At 37.4% G+C, this 18092-nt stretch overlaps 4 protein-coding genes across 4 annotated transcripts in view; 1 reads left to right on the top strand and 3 right to left on the bottom strand.

The window, feature by feature from the left end:
* Nucleotides 1–3729, bottom strand: part of dym (dymeclin) — a 51275-nt gene extending 47546 nt beyond the window's left edge. Inside the window, exons 1-2 of the mRNA XM_067573854.1 lie at nucleotides 3510–3729; nucleotides 1615–1821 (exon numbers count right to left, since the gene is read on the bottom strand). Of these exons, the coding sequence (XP_067429955.1) occupies nucleotides 1615–1754 (140 nt within the window). The 5' untranslated portion in view covers nucleotides 1755–1821; nucleotides 3510–3729. The remainder of the gene's footprint in view (nucleotides 1–1614; nucleotides 1822–3509) is intronic.
* Nucleotides 3730–6004: 2275 nt separating this feature from the next.
* On the bottom strand, nucleotides 6005–8579 carry LOC137170548 (UPF0729 protein C18orf32 homolog). The gene is made up of 3 exons (XM_067573993.1): nucleotides 8442–8579; nucleotides 6575–6790; nucleotides 6005–6140 (listed from the first exon to the last, which is right to left on the bottom strand). The coding sequence occupies exons 2-3, from the start codon at nucleotides 6752–6754 to the stop codon at nucleotides 6075–6077; spliced, it is 246 nt and encodes an 81-aa protein (XP_067430094.1). The 5' UTR covers nucleotides 6755–6790; nucleotides 8442–8579; the 3' UTR covers nucleotides 6005–6074.
* On the top strand, nucleotides 8519–13215 carry rad1 (RAD1 homolog (S. pombe)). The gene is made up of 7 exons (XM_067573992.1): nucleotides 8519–8653; nucleotides 9075–9276; nucleotides 9428–9536; nucleotides 9746–9903; nucleotides 10038–10138; nucleotides 10576–10674; nucleotides 12110–13215. Exons 2-7 carry the CDS (start codon nucleotides 9082–9084, stop codon nucleotides 12285–12287), a joined length of 840 nt encoding a protein of 279 aa, XP_067430093.1. The 5' UTR covers nucleotides 8519–8653; nucleotides 9075–9081; the 3' UTR covers nucleotides 12288–13215.
* Nucleotides 13126–16961, bottom strand: bxdc2 (brix domain containing 2). The gene is made up of 10 exons (XM_067573991.1): nucleotides 16766–16961; nucleotides 15677–15788; nucleotides 15485–15528; nucleotides 15332–15402; nucleotides 15190–15239; nucleotides 15018–15091; nucleotides 14730–14780; nucleotides 14245–14346; nucleotides 13972–14100; nucleotides 13126–13756 (listed from the first exon to the last, which is right to left on the bottom strand). The coding sequence occupies exons 1-10, from the start codon at nucleotides 16913–16915 to the stop codon at nucleotides 13508–13510; spliced, it is 1032 nt and encodes a 343-aa protein (XP_067430092.1). The 5' UTR covers nucleotides 16916–16961; the 3' UTR covers nucleotides 13126–13507.
* Between the last annotated feature and the right edge of the window lie 1131 nt (nucleotides 16962–18092).

Genomic DNA, 18092 nt, shown 5'->3' with positions numbered 1-18092 from the left:
AGGTGTACAGATCAACTTTTTCATATTATATCTAGGGCCACAACCAAATTTTCATTACTGATTAATCTTTTGATTATTTTCTTGATTAATTGATTAGATTTCTAGTCAAAAAAATGTCAATCACTGTACCCCAAAGCCCAAGATGCAATCTAAAATGTCTGTTTTGTACCAACCAAAAGTCCACAACCCAAAGATATTCAGTTCATTTCCATAGCAGACTAAAGAAACCAGAAAATATTTACATTTACGAAGCTTGAACCAGAGAATTCTGCATTTTTTACTTAAAAATTTACTTTAAAAACAATTTATCGATTATCAAAATAGTTGGTGATTACTCTTCTGTTGATTGAATAATGGATTAATCGACTAATTGTTGCAGCTCTATATATATATTAGTCCCTTAGGTCAGATGGAGGAATTCATGGTTTATACTAACTAATGCAACTGTAAATTTCCATTAGAGTTGAGCATGGAATATGTTTCTTTTCTGGTGGACAGCTCTGTCAAGTACCGTCATGTCGTGCTTGTGTGCAGTATGCAGTGGAGTGCCATTCATTTTTTATGGTAAAGTATCAGTGTGTCCTCTGGGCGTTACTGTGATCACGAGCGAAAAAAAAAACTTTTTTTAAAATCAATTTCAACAAGCCTGAACTGAGAAGACCAGCTGGGTCACGCTAAGATCTTTTCTCATTTCCACTCATGTGTCCTTCTCAAGTGCTAATTGGGCATGATCCCCTTTCAGGCTTGTCCAGATATTTCACTGGTATGCTCTACACGCAGATCATATGTCCTCTGCATTTCCACAGTCTTACTGCTACTGGGAAATTCAGTGGCAGATTGCTTTATTTAAAAGTTGATGTTATCATTTGAACCTAAACAGAAACTGCTGTGACATTTTGGTTGAATTTAGTTTTCTATCAAAAAAAAAGTCTGCCCTTTAAAACCATGATTAGCTGAATCCTAGATTTAATGAAATATAAAGGACAAATCAACAACATCATTTTATAACTTCAGTCACAGTCCAGCTTCAAGAGGAAACCCAGTATCTTTACTTCTCAACACTATTTACAAAGGAACTAAACACTAACTAGTCCTCAGCCTTACAGGCCAATAATCCTGTTGAATCATTACTCAGGTGAGCTCTGCAAACATCCTGTCTAAAGTTTAATGTTGGATCCTGGCTGGGAATCTTCAAGGACATCTGTTGGTATAGCATACTATAACTGATGAGTAGATGCTTGGGGAAAGTGAGATGGTGCTAAAACAAAAGGAAATATGCGAGAGATTTTGATGAATCTGTTGTCCTCTAAATTTAGAAGAAGCTGCAAACAGGAAATGTTTGGTACTTTGATACATAAATTCCTAAAATTAATAATATTTTTTCCAATCTGAAATTAACCATGTCAAACAATCAGCAATTGAATTATTCAACTAAATGAATAAATCAATTAGTTTATGTAAATAAAGCAACAAAAATTGTGACTCCACTAATTGCTATTTGCTCTTCAGCTGGACCTTCATTCACTGCAGTCTAAGAGAAAAGAGCTGCAAAATTCTGGCACATAATTTGACATTATGTCTGATAAAACATTTCTATGCGTGTGTTTTGAGTACCTGCTGGTTGGACTGATGAAGGTGAAGGAGATGAGCTGGTTCCAGAAAGGGTCATTCTCCGATATGGACTCAGTGCCCACGAGGGCCTTGAGGCTGGGGTTCTCAGACAGGTCACTGACCTGGCTGGTGTTGGCTCCCATCTCTACTGGCTACACTCAGCCAGATGCACCACTCCTTACTGATTTTTCATCGGGCGTATGCCAAATCCTGAGGCAGAGGAAACGTTTTAATCTTTGGTTCCATCACCACCAAAATAAACAAAACAAAAACAAATGCAAAACTACTAATGCTTAACAGAATGTTATACTTATAAGCCTGCATTCATAACTTTATTATGAGGCTAGAAACCAGCTTGCGGTTAACATAGATCATTTACATTTCTGTCTGCACTAACACTCAAACACAAACATGTTTGTGAATCAGAGCTCCATTTACTTTATTTGTGATGTTTCGTTTACGTTTAGTGGATGTGCACATGACTACTCTGTTTCATATCATATTTATTATGGCGTCAGTAGATGTCCCGTGTTAAAAAGGAAATGACAAATACTTCACAATCACTTATTTTTCCTTCATTTCTCATATCCTGGCAAAGATTAACTATTGACATTGGACGCAGCACATGAGCTGACTAATTAGGTCAAGAAAAGCTACAGTGTGTGTCTTTGCTCTGTGTAAAACTTTAAACTATCCGACTCCTCTAGGACACTAGCGTCTGCTAGCTGGCCCTCTCTCTCTTTTTCTTTCTTGCCTTGATACGTCACATCCCTTGTGGTTTTGCTGTAATAAGGACCTCATGTTCACAAGAATATGAAGTCTCCAAATGTCCCTCTTGAAAAAGCTGTAGGACTCTCATACTGTGTGCTAGCTTGTTAAAATATGAGGAAGGTATTCACTGGTAATTCATTTACATTCTTTACAGACAAGGCTTCAGGAAGTTATTTAGACTGATTTTTTTTATTTTAGGGGGAAACAAAAGATTTCAATGTTCAATGGCCTACTGCTCTGTGTCTGTATCACATCGAGGGTGTCTAACACTTTCACACCTTTCTGGCCTTATGTAAGACCTTATTTATAGATATAGTCACTGTGATTCAGGAGCTGCAACCATTTTAATTTGGGTAGGTCAGTTTAGTTTTTGCACCAAAATAGGGTTGGAGAAATTATGAAGCTGATGGAATTTAAAAGAAGCTACTGTTGCTACTAGAGCTATCAAATCACATGATTTGACCATTGCATGCAAGCAAATTGGATCAGTCCTCCTCAATTAAAAAAAAAAAAAATCATTCATGTGAAAGGCCACGTTCATGGGTGACACGCTGCGAACCAGGACGTGTTTTGTCTTCTTGAAATGACACACCTTTGGCATACAGGTGTAGCCAGCGGAGCAACGTTTGCTCAGGTGAAGTGCATCATACAACAGTGATATACCACACCTTGTGCCCCTCATGTATTTATGGGAAAACATGAAAAATACAAACTTGAGCAAAGACATAAGGATATGTATGTCATCAAAAAATGCTACCTATCCTTATGTTCTTGTTGTTATAGACTAACGGACTATTGTGACTTTGCCAGAGCTAAATTTAGTCTCCACATCCAGTTTGCTATCTCATGCCCCTCTAGTTGTATCTGTTCTTGTATCACTGCAGTTTCAGTTTAACTTAGCTAACGTGACAGGACGTCAGGTAGCTCATCCTGTTTCAAGTGCAGGCGCCAGGGAGGCGATTTTGACTGTCACCACGATATACTGACATAAACTAAATAGCATGAAGTCATATATAGTTATATTACTGATTCACGAGCGTGTCCAGTTAATTAGTACTCATTAATTACTCTCCAGAAAGCAGCTAACGTTCACTGCTTGTTTGCAATCAGCTGACCGTTTAGCTTACCTGTCATGAATGCTTCTCGCAGTTTCCGTGGCTCGCTCGGATCCCACGACCGTTAAGAAACGACTGTTTTGTTATTAACACTAATTAGCAATTTTGTCCAATTTGTTTACCGAGCGTAATTTACAAAGGCAAATGCTTGAAATTGCGTGGAAATTAAGACAGTTAAGTTTACTCTACTACACACTCCTTTCCTCCATGTTTTCCACGTCGCCACCCCTTGCGTAATGACGACATAAGGGCTTTGACATACGTAAGTGACGTTGCAGATAGAAATAGGGTGAATAGAAGCGCCTAATCTAAGCTAAAAATTTCTATCTACTTATTAGTTGTGTTTTAAACGTCTTAGAAGTTATTAAAAACATTTAGTAACCACCTCAGGATGTTCGCATTTTACACACACACTGCCACACTACACATACACATTTACATTATTATTATTTTCTTTATGTTGTGTGTTCTATATTATCAATACTGTAGCACTTCAAGTTTCACTGTGAATGAAAAGTGCAGTACAAATTAAATGTATTATTATTTTATTATTATTATTGTTATACTGTCTGAATAATAAAATTTCAGTAAAAAGTCAGTATACCAGTTCAGAGCAAAGCACTGGTTAGAATAGAAGCAATGCTCAATGTATGAGCACTTTGTCAATGTGAAGATGTTCATTTATTTATTAATTGAAATGTAAGTTTGAGTTAGAAAAACTATTAAATTAAGAGTAAATACATTCAAGAATACACAAGTACATGCTCCTATGTAGTCAACCTATCATTATCGAGAAAAGGTAACAGATTTTTTTAGTGTTACATGAAATTACCAAAAAAAAAAAGGTCAAAAGAAGGTACGCACAATTTGGGAAGTTTAATTCAAAGAAGACTAATACATTATTTATTGAGACAAGATAGTACAAGGCAATATAAAAAGACAGATAAATAGGATTTCAAAAAAGTAAAAGAGCTAGAGTGTAGTGCAAGATATTAATGAATAGTCCATGAAAAGTTTAAGTCCCTGAAAACCCAGCTTCAAATCTTAGTATTTCTCTATATTAAATATGAATTCAGTAAGAGTTCAACACTCAACACACAAAACTCTGCTTAATCTGCCTCATCAGGACTGTGTGCAGGTGCCGTCACTGTCGTCCAACTGAGCATGCCCTGATAATGAGTAAAGCTTAGTCATAGTAGCAAAGTCAGGATATTTCTGCCCCCCTGCTGCTTTAATTTTGACCGCTTTGATCTGTATCTTTAACATTATGCTACACCGCACCATCAGTGATGGTAAAAAAGAAAATAATGATGATTCATAAGTGTCCCAAAATTGAGATTTTGGGACATAGCCTGGGTTTGAATGTTTCAAGGACAGAGCACAGTGAAAAACATGGTTTGGTTGTATAAGAAATCACAAACACACTCAATAGTTTCCTCTGTAGTGAGAATTAAGTTTTTATTTTTTATTATTTTTCATATTTTCATCACTGACAGGTGGTGTCTCGCCCAGCTGTAATTTCAACATCTATAAAATGTGAAGCATTGAATTGTGAGATCGTTAGCAGAAAGTAGTGAACAGGCCATGGACACTACATTTTTGAGGGCACTATACCGTGCAGAAATTTCACACTCACACAGGAGGATATAGTGCGCTATACAGTAAATAGGGAGTGTTTTTGGGGCACAGCCTTGGTCTCCCTTCAACAGCCAAATGCAGCAATGACGTTTAATTAGCCAAACAATAAACACTTGTGTGTGCTGAAACATTATAACTATCCTGTGGGTTGAACACCTTTTTGTGCAGCTTTAAGAGTCCAATTTTGCCCAGACAGAAAAACTCAAAGCAAGCTGACAGATAAAGAGCCATCATATTATATAGAATACAACATGGCTATTACTAAGGTGTTTAACTACTACCTAATTTCACAACCAGCAGACATTAGCTTTCATTTTGAGTCATGTGGCCACTTGATATGCAATATCATCATGACATGGTGCCCTTAATGGTAGCTACTATTGTAAAATATATTCTAGTTGGAAATGCTTTCAACAAACTTACAGCAGTCTAATTGTTTGCTGCTTTAAACTGATCATGATCAATGATCAATCTAAAACCCATTTAGCACACTTGTGATATTGCTATCACATTTATATTGTTTGAAATAGCATGAAATATAGACATCAATTCCTTAATGACTTTACAATGAGGAGAGAGCAAACTAGTTGTATCTGAAGCAGTTCATTAAGGGAGCAATAAATGAGCAATTTTTTATTTGAAGAATTTCTTTTATTCATTGATTAAACAGCAAGTTTGACTTAGAAAAACTATTCCATTGAATATTTGAATACTCAATACATTAAAGTCTTGTATCAATTCATGATTGACAAGGAAAATATAATACTAACCAATTTCCTAAAGTTACTGGAATATAAATGAAATAATTAAAAACAAGGTAAACACACAATATGGAAGGTTGTAAAGACCATTCAAAGAAGACTGATAAGTTAATTTATAGTTTCTATATTATATCAAATATTTACACTGTTGTAGCTGCATTATAATCAAATAGAGGTGTCAGTCCGTCTTCTTATCCGCTGCTATAGTAGATCCGTTGGCAGTGGCCTCACCATTGCTTTCAGGCTGAAAGACATGAATAAGTAAAAATAATAAAACACCCTGCTATAATCAACAACATACAATCATTAAAATGCTTACACAAAAGAGAAATCATGATTAGGAATTTTATCCACTGAATTAATATGTTAAATAAATACAACAAAATACATTAAAAATGTCTGGATGAGCTGTGTTACATAATAAGAAGTCTGGTTAGTTTTCACTTATAATTTGGTTTAAATCATTAATTTCAAACAAAATGTAGTAAATTGAAAACACAATACAATCATATCATCATAGTATGACTCTGATATTAAATAGATAATGTTGAATTATAGCACAGCCTTACACACATACTGATATTAGCTACAGACAGGTATCTAAACCCTCATCCAGCAAAATAAATAAATAAGAAAAAAAAAATATTACAATGACTTGGTCATTACTCATTATCTTACCTTGTCTGTCCCATTACACTTTTCACTAACTTTTTGGTCACTACTGCCTGTCTCCTGGACTGCTTTTTTGGTCCAGAATGTATTAATGATGGGTGAGATGAAAGGATAGAGGAAAGGCTCCAGGAACCTCTTGTAGACCCACAACAGGACAGGAATCACAATACAGGGAATGCACACCATGACTGTGGCTCAGACAGGCCGTCCAAAATGAAGAACCTGCAGCACAGAAAGGGGACACAGGTTGTCAAAAGAGTATAATAACGTGTCTTCATCTCGTTGACAACAAGGGTGAGACAGCTTTCATGCCCATATATTACATATCTGCCCATGTGGCCACCTGACATAGCAAAGTAGTTGACTGAAGTTCCCAGACTGCTTTCTGGGAACTTGCAGATACACAGATACAGACAGAAACTAGAAATTAAGTCTGAACATTTTTTTGAAAACCCTCTGATCTCCTAAACCTACAGAGGGGTGAATACAACATCATGAACACATAAACAATCTTAATATATTCTATGTAAATGTCTTATGACTAAAAAAGGATACATTTTCTTGAGAAAATAATAGTGATGCTGCCTGGATTAAGACTGGATTTTCTGGAAAGTGTTGCTAAATGCTTTGAAGGGCATTACTAGGTGGTTGCTGAGGTTTTGCTGGATAGTTGCAATGTTCCCACAGGTGTTTTCTCAGGGGTGTTAAGAGGTATTTACTGGGTGGTTGCTAAGATATGTGCGCACAAATGTTTCATAACTGAGGCGCATCCATGAATGTTTCAGCAGTTGCACTTTAGATAACACTTAGTTAGACTTTGATGCAAAGAAGGCAAGCCTGTAAATAAATATGCAAACGAAATAATCTATTACCTGACGTATTCAAGTTCCAACAGTGGTGATGTGTTTAGAGTTTGTGACAATTTAAAATTACTTGGAAATACCATCTAACAATCGGTTTTAACTGTTGGTATTATGATTTTTTTAACCATTTGTCTTTGAATCAATATTTCTGTGATGCTCACTTGCCAAAGATGACTGCGAGCCAACAGTAATAGCAGAGTTTAATCAGTCATAGGATGACAACGTTACATCTTTGTAGAGCTGCAATTATTAGTCGATTAATCGGTTGGTTGATCAACAGAAAATTAATCAGCAACTGTTTTGATAACTGATTAATCGTTTTGAGTTATGTTTAAGAAAATACATTTAGAAAAACTGTCCAGGTTCCCTGATTCCAGCTTCTCAAATGTGAATATTTTCTGGTTTCTTTAGTCTTTGTTGATCTTTGGGGTGTGGACTCTTGTTTGGGCCGAAAGAAAGTCGCTTTGAGCTTCAGAAAACTGTAATCAACATGTTTCACCATCTTTTAACATTTCATGGACCAAACGACTAATCGAAAAAATAATCAACAAATTAATCTCAATAATTAAAATAATCGTTAGTTGCAGCCCTACATCCTTGAGGTGAGCTGGTGTCCAACTGCGTTGAAAACCTTGGTTTTAGTCATTTATAGTAATGTTAATAATGCTGGGTCAACACTTACTTACTTAATTTCTGCCTCTCCTCACCAGCAAGTGAGCGGTGAGGTTTGTCACCAGCGACCTGTCGGGAAAATTGGTGTTTGTCCTGCATAATTTCTAAATGACTCTATCACAACTGAGGCATACTCATGGATGGCTTTCTTTTAAGAGATTAGGGACTATTAACTTGTCTTTTTTACAAGTCAGCGAACATTATCGTCACAACGTCAACAGACTGACTGTGAGCTAACGCTAGCTTCCTGCTAACGCTCGGTGCTGAACGTAGACAGGTATTAACGATTGTAACTAACCTGCAGGCTAAACAACATTAAACTGAGTGATGTGTCTCACCTCCGTGGATCACAAGACACCGCTGTTGTCGACTATTGTCAAGGTTCACAGAATAGTCCTCGTGTGTGTGTTTTGGAAGAAATCTCTGGAACGCGAGCTAACGTGACTTGCGCAAAACGTACTTCCGTAGAAGAAGAGCGACGCGGAAGTTGTTCCACGCCGGGGCGCCTTTCTTCAAAACACAATCGTGTGAATTTCTGAATTGCAACTTTGTAAGTGACTGACACCTCCTCACATTTTCCAGTAGCAATTGTTTAAAAGTTTACTCACCTTGGATATTAGATATTACAATATATTGCACTAAAAGTAGCTGTAATTTGCTATTTACGTTGTTTTATCTTTATGTGTGATACTCTAGCCTACGTTAGCTTAGGATACGTCAATAACAGACAGCAAAATGACAGTTTCATGGGTGTATTTGATAGTTTACATAAACCTTTTTATGGAAAAGCGTTCCCTCTTCATTTGAATATCAAAATGGTACCCAATTTGTAATAAAGGAGACATCTAAGTTAACATTTTCTTCATTTAACATGGCTGCTATTTAAATGCCACCTTATGTTTGTACAGTTTCTAACCTCCTGAAAACGTCCAAACCTTTCTTGCAAAGCTCTGTTTGTGTCTTCATTTCAGCGCTACAATGCCTCTGTCAACCCAGTCTCAACCCGATGATGAACAGTACGTGTTAGTGGCCAGTCTCGATAATGCTCGCAATCTGTCAAACATCCTGAAAGCAATCACCTTCAAGGACCATGCCATCTTCAGCGCTACACCCAACGGCCTGAAGGTCACTGTGGAAGACTGCAAATGCCTTCAAGCCAATGCCTTCATCCAGGTGTGTTTGCTATACAATCATAATAAACCTTACTTTTTAATTGGAGTAAACACAGATGAAGTGATCCAGTTGTATGCAAGAGAGTCTTGGTTTTCTCCCCTCCAGTGATGATACTTCAGATAACAGATTTGGCCTCTGTTTTTTATTCCAGGCTGAGATCTTCCAAGAGTTCACCATTAAAGAAGACCTGGTGGGTTTTCAGGTCAACCTTACTGTTCTGCTGGACTGCCTCAATATCTTTGGAGGAAGCACAGTACCAGGTAAAGAAACAGGAAACCACATTAGAAGCAGCTAAAACTCAGAGTATGCAAAAAGTATTAAATTATATTAAACCAACTCTTATTTGGTTTCAACACAGTTTACTAAATTTAAATCATCTTAAGCCATCATTAGTTCATTACCCATTGCATTTTTGGAGCATGAGTGTAGTTTATCTTTGTTTCATTATCCCCCTCACATGATGTTGCAGGAATATCAACAGCCTTACGGATGTGCTACAGGGGATATGGTTACCCTCTGACCTTGTTCCTGGAGGAGGGTGGGGTGGTGACTGTTTGCAAGATCAACACACAAGAACCAGAAGAGCCAATTGACTTTGACTTCTGCAGCACCAACGTCACAAACAAGGTGAACTTTCTGAATATTAAATAATATAATGAAAGAGATATACTCTACCAATACCAATCTCTTTAGAGACTAAAAATATGCATATTCTATTGATTTCTATTGATTACTGACTGTATCTTTGGCTCCTTTCAAAGGCGATCCTGCTGTCAGAGAGTCTGAAGGAAGCCTTTTCTGAACTGGACATGACCAGCGAGGTGCTACAGATCACCATGTCCCCCAGCCAGCCGTACTTTCGGTGTGTTGTTAACACTATTTAAACTAAAATATTTTGTTCACATCAGTTACCATACACTTATCTAATTGGTGTTAGAAAACAAAGTCTTACATCAAGTAAATAGTTCAAGAGTAGTCTTGCATCTACACGATTGCTACTATTGCAACTATATGTTATTGCTGTTCCCAATAATCTATACTATGTGAGGTTCACATAGTACTACTACTGATACTACCACTACTATTTAAACAATTTCAGTATAATCTCTTAGGGACATTTGGCTTATAGTTATATTGCATAAGTGTCCAAAATAATGTTTAAAATACATTTAACCTTTTGTCAATAATTGGACTGTCTAATCTTTTAAGGAAGAAAGCATGCAAAAGGTTTCTTCAGCTTTTTTTTACTATGCCGACTAAATTTAACTAACTTATTCTTTGATTTGTTGTTCTCTTTAGGTTGTCTACATTTGGGAACTCTGGAAATGCACATTATGATTATCCCAAAGACTCAGACATGATGGAGCTGTTCCGTTGCACCAAGACGCAAACCAACAGGTAAGCATAGAGTCACAAACAGCACAGTGCATTGTAAAGACTATAGAGAAATAAACTGTATACACAGGTGGTGGAGCAGGATAGAAAAGCCCATTGAGAGGTAGGACCTTATAAAACGGTTTAATCCTCCTAATCATTCTGCCATGCAAATCGTAATCAGTATAACAAGTAACAGTGGATAATTCTAAAATAAATTTGAATGATTTGAGATCAAGTAGTGGAACCTACTTCCATGAATCCTTATGGGGTTTGGATAATGGATGAGTTAATTCTGTTAATAAATAATATTTAGTCGGGAGTATATTGACATAACATGTTTTAAACATGTGCTCATCCTGTTGATGACCTTCAACTTGAGATGACTCTGCCAATGCAGACATGTGGAAGGCCTTGTTAAAGCCCCTACACACGCACACAGGGACACAGACGGGTTCAACCCCACTAGTGCTTTCACTTAATCTGTCTGATTAGATCTCTCCTCAGTACTGTGTGGGCGAACAGATTGGATTGTAACTCTCAGCATCGCTCTACCCAACCAGTGCAGAAGTTTAATCAGCCAGAATAGACGACAACACCTGCGTTAGAGTGTAGGGCCTTTAAATCATTGCACACGCTTTGCATGGCCCTATTTGGATTTCATTTAGTTGTCTTATTTTGGATTGTAAATGTGGTGAAGGGCTGACTTCACTGAATTAATATACCTCTATACTATAACTAGTTATGTAATAGGTCTATTTTCACAGCAGACATTGTGATTTGTCATAGCAGGAAAAGCGCTAGTGTAATTAATAACATTAATGATTGCTTTGTTCCATTTAAATGTCTAAGTAAGCCATACTGGTAGGGCTGGGTATCATTTAAAAAATGATACTGATACCAGTAGAGCACTTCATTTGACTCCAAATGATTTTTACATCAATACATTTTGAAAGTGTTTAAATTATTTAAATATTAAATAACTGTATGATGAAGTATTATTACCATAGACTGTATGGGTTGTAGCTGCTGTGGTAGTGGGTCAATCACACATCGCATTAAATCAAAGAACGCTTGTGGTGATTGGCTGTGAGCAAAACCATATACATTTTTTTTTCTAGATCTGGGGACAAAAAGGATCAATTGCAAGTTTCGTTTGACTGGAGAAGTTTTAATTCTACTTGGTATTGGGTTATTTCAATCAATACCTTCAAGGTATTGAGTACTGATACCCAGCCATACATACCAGTGAGTCAGCATGCACAATAGCAGGGCTTGGGAACTTGTGACAGTTATTAATGATGTTATGTGCTTTTTGAGGGGCTTTAAAGGCCTTTATCTCAATTTATACGTTGTTATACTGTATTATGTCGACTCCATTATCTCTTATATTATAAACCTAGGAATATCCTTGTGTCTTCTCTAACATGTCCATATTCTGTGCTGTTCCCTGTACCAGGTATAAGATGTCGTTGCTGAAGCCGTCCACCAAGGCTCTGGCTTTGTCCTGTAAAGTCTCTGTGAGGACAGATAGCAGAGGTTTCCTCTCTCTGCAGTACCTGGTCAGAAACGACGATGGACAAATCTGCTTTGTAGAATATTATTGTTGTCCTGACAAGGAGGTGGATGAGGATTGATTACACTCTTTCTGATAAACACATTATCATCAGTGGTGGCCAGTCGCTTTGAATGAGCGCAAGAAATCCTGAGAGGGCAGCACAGCCTGTGGGGTGTACACTGGACAAAAATGAATGTGGAGTGGGCACAGTGGATTATGGACAAATGGGCAAAGTTGGATTGTTATGGCAAAATCAACTGGTGGTTCATTTCCTAAACAGTGACATTTAAGTAGCACTTTGGCACTGGGTTAATGGGAATATCTTACTCAGCTCTTTGCTTCCTTTATAAATATGGGAAATGACTTTGGTTGCAGTTACTGAATTGTGTTCAAGTTACACTGGAGTCCCGGCTCTTTTAACACAAGGCACTCTACATGTGGACATTGCCTGCCTTTGTGAATAGTTTACTTCCTGCATCGGAACAAATCTGTCCTCCAGAAGTGTTTTAAGTCTAAAACAACACCATTTCTGCCCCAAGCATCGCCTAATGGTTCACATTATCCACACTACAATAGTAGACCACTAACTTATTAGGGTGTTATGACAGACTAGAGATCTGTCGAGGCCTTTCACCCAGTGTATGCAGGTATGAACAGAGCTGGACAACGGTCTTTTATTCTTACTACTTGTTAAGATTGACGTTACCTTTGATTATTATGAGGGCAATATTATATTTCATCCACTCACATACTGTTTCTGGAGCCCTTTTTTGATGCATGCAGTGAGCTGGTTCTATGAGATGATATACAGTGTGTCTACATCATCTACAAAGCTTTAGCTGTTTCAGCGGCTCTGCACATCTGGTTATAATTTTCCTTTCACAATACACAATTTGTTGTAAGAAGACATCAGATGATACTGTAAGTTGGATTGTTTTATTTCCAGGACATAGAAAACAATAGTAGTCACATTCAAACTCAATAAACAAGTTATTAAAAAGGAAAAATATTGTTTGTGATGTTTTAAAAGCTGAGACTTTGATTACCAGTTACAATATTCGTGTGACTGAGCCAGCAACATTAGTATATAGTGTGTGAATCCACAAACTATAGCAAAAGACACTCAACACACATTTGCCAGTAAAGGATTTTCTCTGACTGTCAAATATTTGATAATGAAATGCCGACGTGTTGCAGGCAAAGTCTTATCATGACCAAAACAGCTCTGAATATTGAACCTTTCACTGCACTCTTTTAGTAGCAGTGAGTCATTCTCTCAGCTTGATCCAGTCCATCCGGTTACCTGCGTGCCATCTGCATCCTTTGTCTTTTGAAAGCTTTGTGTTTGTTCTTCTTCACCACTTTTGGCTCAGGTGGTTCTGTCTGGATGTGAAGAGGCTTCTCCTCAGCCGGTGTTACAAAGACGTCGGCGGTCACATCTCTGGCTAAATCCTCCTTTGCTTCAGTCCTCTTCATCTTCTGCATCTCCTTCACCATCTGCTTTTCACGCACTCTGGCTGCCGCTGCTAGTCGCATCTCTCGCCGGTGCTGCAGGTGACACAATCAGACAATATAAGATCAGGTGTGGTTTTTTTTTTAGCAAGTGTGCTTAATACAGCTGGAGAGAGATGCCACTTGGGTGTGAAACCCAAGACTATAGCCACATTAAACTCAGATGAAATAAGTTTTGACAATCAAAATGCATAATTTCACAGATAAAATATCATGCCTACAGTTTCAACTGGCTGAAAATAGGTTTTTACCATGTTAGGAGACTGGAAGTCTGGGTTCTCAAAGAGCGTAGGCCCTCCGAAGCTCCCCTGAAAGATCTTGATGAGGTTGAGAACAAATCGAGGTCCAATCTCCACTAGAGAGGCATCCTCCTCGATGATCTGAATGTGGTGTAAAGAGATTATGGCAACATTACAAAAAGAAAAAAAAAAGTCACTGAGCATCACATTTCAGAAGCTCCACAACAGATTTTTATATTCAAAACACCTAAAAATGCTAATGTAAGCCTAGAACCATTTATTCACCTGGTAGTTTCTGAACCATATCCTGTTGTCTGCGATGGTGAATGTTATGACGTGGTCCACAAAAGGCTGACTCTTAGGGTGGTAGCGTGGGGTGGAAAATGTCTAGAACAGAAAAAACTTTGTGAGTACTTTCTTAAATTTAAATAGAGGTAGATATACAACTCTGACAGCTTTAAAACAAAACACAGCTTGTTTATGCTGAGAATACATTCACTGCTGGATCTAACCAATGATCAGTATTGACACAGTCCAAGTCATATTACATCAAGTGAACTCTCCGTTTTCACACTACAATCTAACACACCTGTCTTTAAATAACACAGCAGCAGCTAAATGTCACATTGTTGAACATTTGAATTCAATAACATTCATCAGCTCTACAGTTTGACAGAAGGTGTACTTTGCTAGGTTATAACCAAACGTATTGACGGCATTAATGTGTGCATCCTTTGACAAACAACTTTGTTTTTCTTTTGGAAACAGACCTGGGTGAACAGCTCCTTCAGTAAAGCAAAGTGGGGCTCCTTGTCAAATTTCTGTAGGAGGAAACAAAGAACAACATAAAACCTTAAGCTCTTGTTTGGGTTTTCACAAATTCTTTCTTAAATTCGTATAATTGCAAAGTCTAGTAAATTGTTTCAAAGCATCTGGGGACTAGAGTGAAAAGAATGTGCAGGTTTTTGTGACCAGAATAATTTTGTCTCCGTCACACAATCCATGAAAACAAATCCTGTCAAAATCCCATTAACAACGGAGCGTCCACGGCTACTCACAGGATCAAACGACAGCAGCGGCCTGGATCCTTTGAGGCAGTTTCCTGTCATCTTGAGTTCAGCCAGTGTATGAACTGTGGAGGTAGGTAAAAAAAAATGTAAATCAGTTCTTGTGCAATATGACAAATGTAGTCTTGATTCACTTCAGGACTATAAGAGACAAGTAACTCACTGTTCTGAACCAGAAATTTTGCAGAAGGTCCATGAGGGCTGTTTGAAATCCTGTAAAACAAAAACATTAATGAATTTACTTTTAATTCGTTCTACGATGCTGATGACGTTTAGAGAATGTAATACAGATCACAAATACTCACCACATATAGAGGTCCTGCTTCTTCTTGGCCTCAAAGAAGAGGCATTTGTTGCAGTTTTTGATTTCACACACCTGTAAAACAAAGCTGATCTTTAGCTCTGCCGCAGTGTGTGTTAGTATAGTGTGTCAACATTTTAAATAACATAGAACTCACCTCATTTACAACAAACAGCTTGTCCTTTCTGTCCATTTTTGTATCTATCAGGCAGAAAATGTTCTTGATATTATAAACAGTAAAATACAAAATAGTGACATCCAGATATCTGAATACATAACAGTCTGATATGGATCAGTGCAGATAGTTGTATGAAAGACATACTGCATGTCAATATTACATGACACTAACCTGCTTTTGAATGAGGCATCAAAGTCCTCAGGTCTTGCATCAAGTGTCTCGTTCTGAAGTTGATGCCTCTCGAGGAGAAAATGAGAACCCTTTCCTTGTTGGTCCATTTGCCCTGTTAAAGAGTTTATCACAGAACATCAAAACAAACTAAAACATGCTTATTATTGCGAAGTTGAAATCACTCTGTCGTTCATCATTACACTGAAAGAGGTTTTCCTCGCTGTAATCATTCCTCCTGTTCATACTGGTGATTAAAAGATCCCCTTCAAATGTGCTTTCAATGTAAGTGATGAGGGACAAAATCCAGTCATTTGGGGCAAAAATGCATTTAAAAGTTTATTTTAAGCTTATATGAGGCTTCAGCAGTCTGAGTTAGTCATATCAAGTGGATATCTACCATATTTACAGTCTTTTAAGCATCAAATTCCCTCTTTGTGTTTACTCAGACAGTCTTTCCCTGTTGAGCTGCAAAAGTATAGTCACAAAAAATAGGGACTTTGGCTCTAAAAAGAGTGTAACATTGAAAGATATCTACTTCATTTGACTCATTTGGACGGCTGAAGCTTCATATTAGCTTCAGATAAACTTTTAAATACACTTTTCCACAGAAGGAGGCTTGTGGGTTTTGGTCCCCATCACTCAGTAAATGCATCATGAAGGGATTTTCTATTGGCCAGTATGAGGCAAGGAATGATTATGGCGAGAAAAAAACTGTTTCAATGTTCATTTTGGGAACCTGACTGTTGTTTTAAGACAGACATGAAATATTGTGAACACGTCCTTTAACCATACTGGGTAAATCAAATGTATCTTGGCCCCGATTAGTGAGTGAACATGATGCATGGTGTACATGCTGGATGAAGGCAGACTTCTATTTGGAGCAGCTTGAGTGTAATTTATAATTTAAAGGCTCTTTCTCTGTAAAGTTGTACATTATATTTTACTCTTCAGTGTATTTCTTATAGCAACATGCTTGACAACCATTTTAATGTTACAATAAATAACTTATAAGACAATTTACCCCCAGGTATAATGCTAACGCTAACAAGCTACCAACTTCACTGACAAATAACAAGCAAGAGCACTTACCTGCGACACCGGTGCTGGGATTGTGACTTCATTTTCCTTCTCCTGTTCGGGTTCACCGGGTGGCTCACCTGCTTCTGCTACAAATTGTACTTTCTTTGCCTTTTTTCCACCGGGACCCTGTCCTCCACGTTTTCTCTTGTGTGTCGACATGTTTTTTTTTTTTTTTGCACGCCGACACAAGTCTCACGTAGCCGAAGACTCAAACAACACATGTGTGGGTCAAACAGAGGAGGAGCGCCTCCCTGGTGGCGCGGAGGTGGTACTGCAGAAACTACATCCAAAAACACTTGAAGTGCGCACAAAACTTAATGACCAAAACACAGAGAAATTATGGCATTTTGAAAGTGTAGCTCCTACCAAAATAAACAAATACATAAATAATAAAAATGATTAATGTTTATAGAGCACCTTTCAAGAGTAGACATCACAAAGTGCCTCGCAATAAAAACAAACAAAAACAATATAACAGGCATTGAATGCAGACATTCAGCTGAAAACAAGGCAAAAACAGAAATAAAAAAAAAAAAATTAAACAAAAGAAAGTCTAAACAAATGGGTCTTGAGCTGTTTTTTCTACAACCTAAAAAAAAAGCTCAGTCTCCTTTTCTCTGGAGCCTGGAGCGAGGGAGAAACCAACAAACCCTGACAACATAACAACAACAACAACAGCAACAACAACAACACAAAACTGTCCAGAAAAATCCAGCCCCATCCCTTATAGCTTTGTCTGAAGACTTTAGCTTTTAATCCCATCATTAGTCAATCATTGGTCACAGTTCAGTGTCCCTTCTCAAAGACTTCCATCACAGAGAACATTGTCCTTTTCACCAACTATGCTCCAACTATGAAATGTGATTTTTTTTCCCCTTCCCCCACTTAGTCTAATCAAGTGACTTTAGTCAGTTTTAAAGACAGATTTTAGACTTTTATTCAGAAATGTCTGACTTGACTTGAATCAACTATACTTAAAGGGATTACAATGTCCTATACAATGGGTATAAAATAGGTATAAAATATAATCTTGTGTCACCTGGATTTTCAAAAGGCTGAGGCAATGTGTCTGACTAGAGCACCCCCACCTACATCAGCAGAAACCAAGGGGGAAAAAAATCTAAATGTTTTTTTCATCATTATTATTTGGATATTTTCTATTTTGTCATCTACCTGTTCAATTATACTTTCTATATTTTTTTCTCTCCCAACATAAAGGTGTTTCAAAGCCTTCTCCATGTTTCCAGAAATAAAAACCTGGCAGATAAATACTAAAGCTTTTATTTATTTATTATTTGATTTTATTGGCCCAAAATATTTATTTAAAAAAAAATAC

This window comes from Thunnus thynnus, chromosome 19 (assembly GCF_963924715.1).
Source record: "Thunnus thynnus chromosome 19, fThuThy2.1, whole genome shotgun sequence".
Lineage (NCBI taxonomy): Eukaryota > Metazoa > Chordata > Actinopteri > Scombriformes > Scombridae > Thunnus > Thunnus thynnus.
Note: the sequence above shows the minus strand (reverse complement) of the source record. Positions and strands in the feature narration are given on the sequence as shown.

Excerpts from the sequence above, each read along its gene's own strand:
- LOC137170548 (XM_067573993.1), bottom strand. The coding sequence starts at position 6,754 with ATGGTGTGCATTCCCTGTATTGTGATTCCTGTCCTGTTGTGGGTCTAC. Across the intron at positions 6,141-6,574 it reads AGTGTAATGGGACAGACAAG|CCTGAAAGCAATGGTGAGGC; the intron begins GTAAGATAATGA and ends CATGTCTTTCAG.
- rad1 (XM_067573992.1), top strand. The coding sequence starts at position 9,082 with ATGCCTCTGTCAACCCAGTCTCAACCCGATGATGAACAGTACGTGTTA. Across the intron at positions 9,537-9,745 it reads TGGAGGAAGCACAGTACCAG|GAATATCAACAGCCTTACGG; the intron begins GTAAAGAAACAG and ends ATGATGTTGCAG. Across the intron at positions 9,904-10,037 it reads GCACCAACGTCACAAACAAG|GCGATCCTGCTGTCAGAGAG; the intron begins GTGAACTTTCTG and ends CTCCTTTCAAAG.
- bxdc2 (XM_067573991.1), bottom strand. The coding sequence starts at position 16,915 with ATGTCGACACACAAGAGAAAACGTGGAGGACAGGGTCCCGGTGGAAAA. Across the intron at positions 15,789-16,765 it reads TCCCAGCACCGGTGTCGCAG|GGCAAATGGACCAACAAGGA; the intron begins GTAAGTGCTCTT and ends ACTCTTTAACAG. Across the intron at positions 14,347-14,729 it reads TGAAGGAGCTGTTCACCCAG|ACATTTTCCACCCCACGCTA; the intron begins GTCTGTTTCCAA and ends TTTCTGTTCTAG.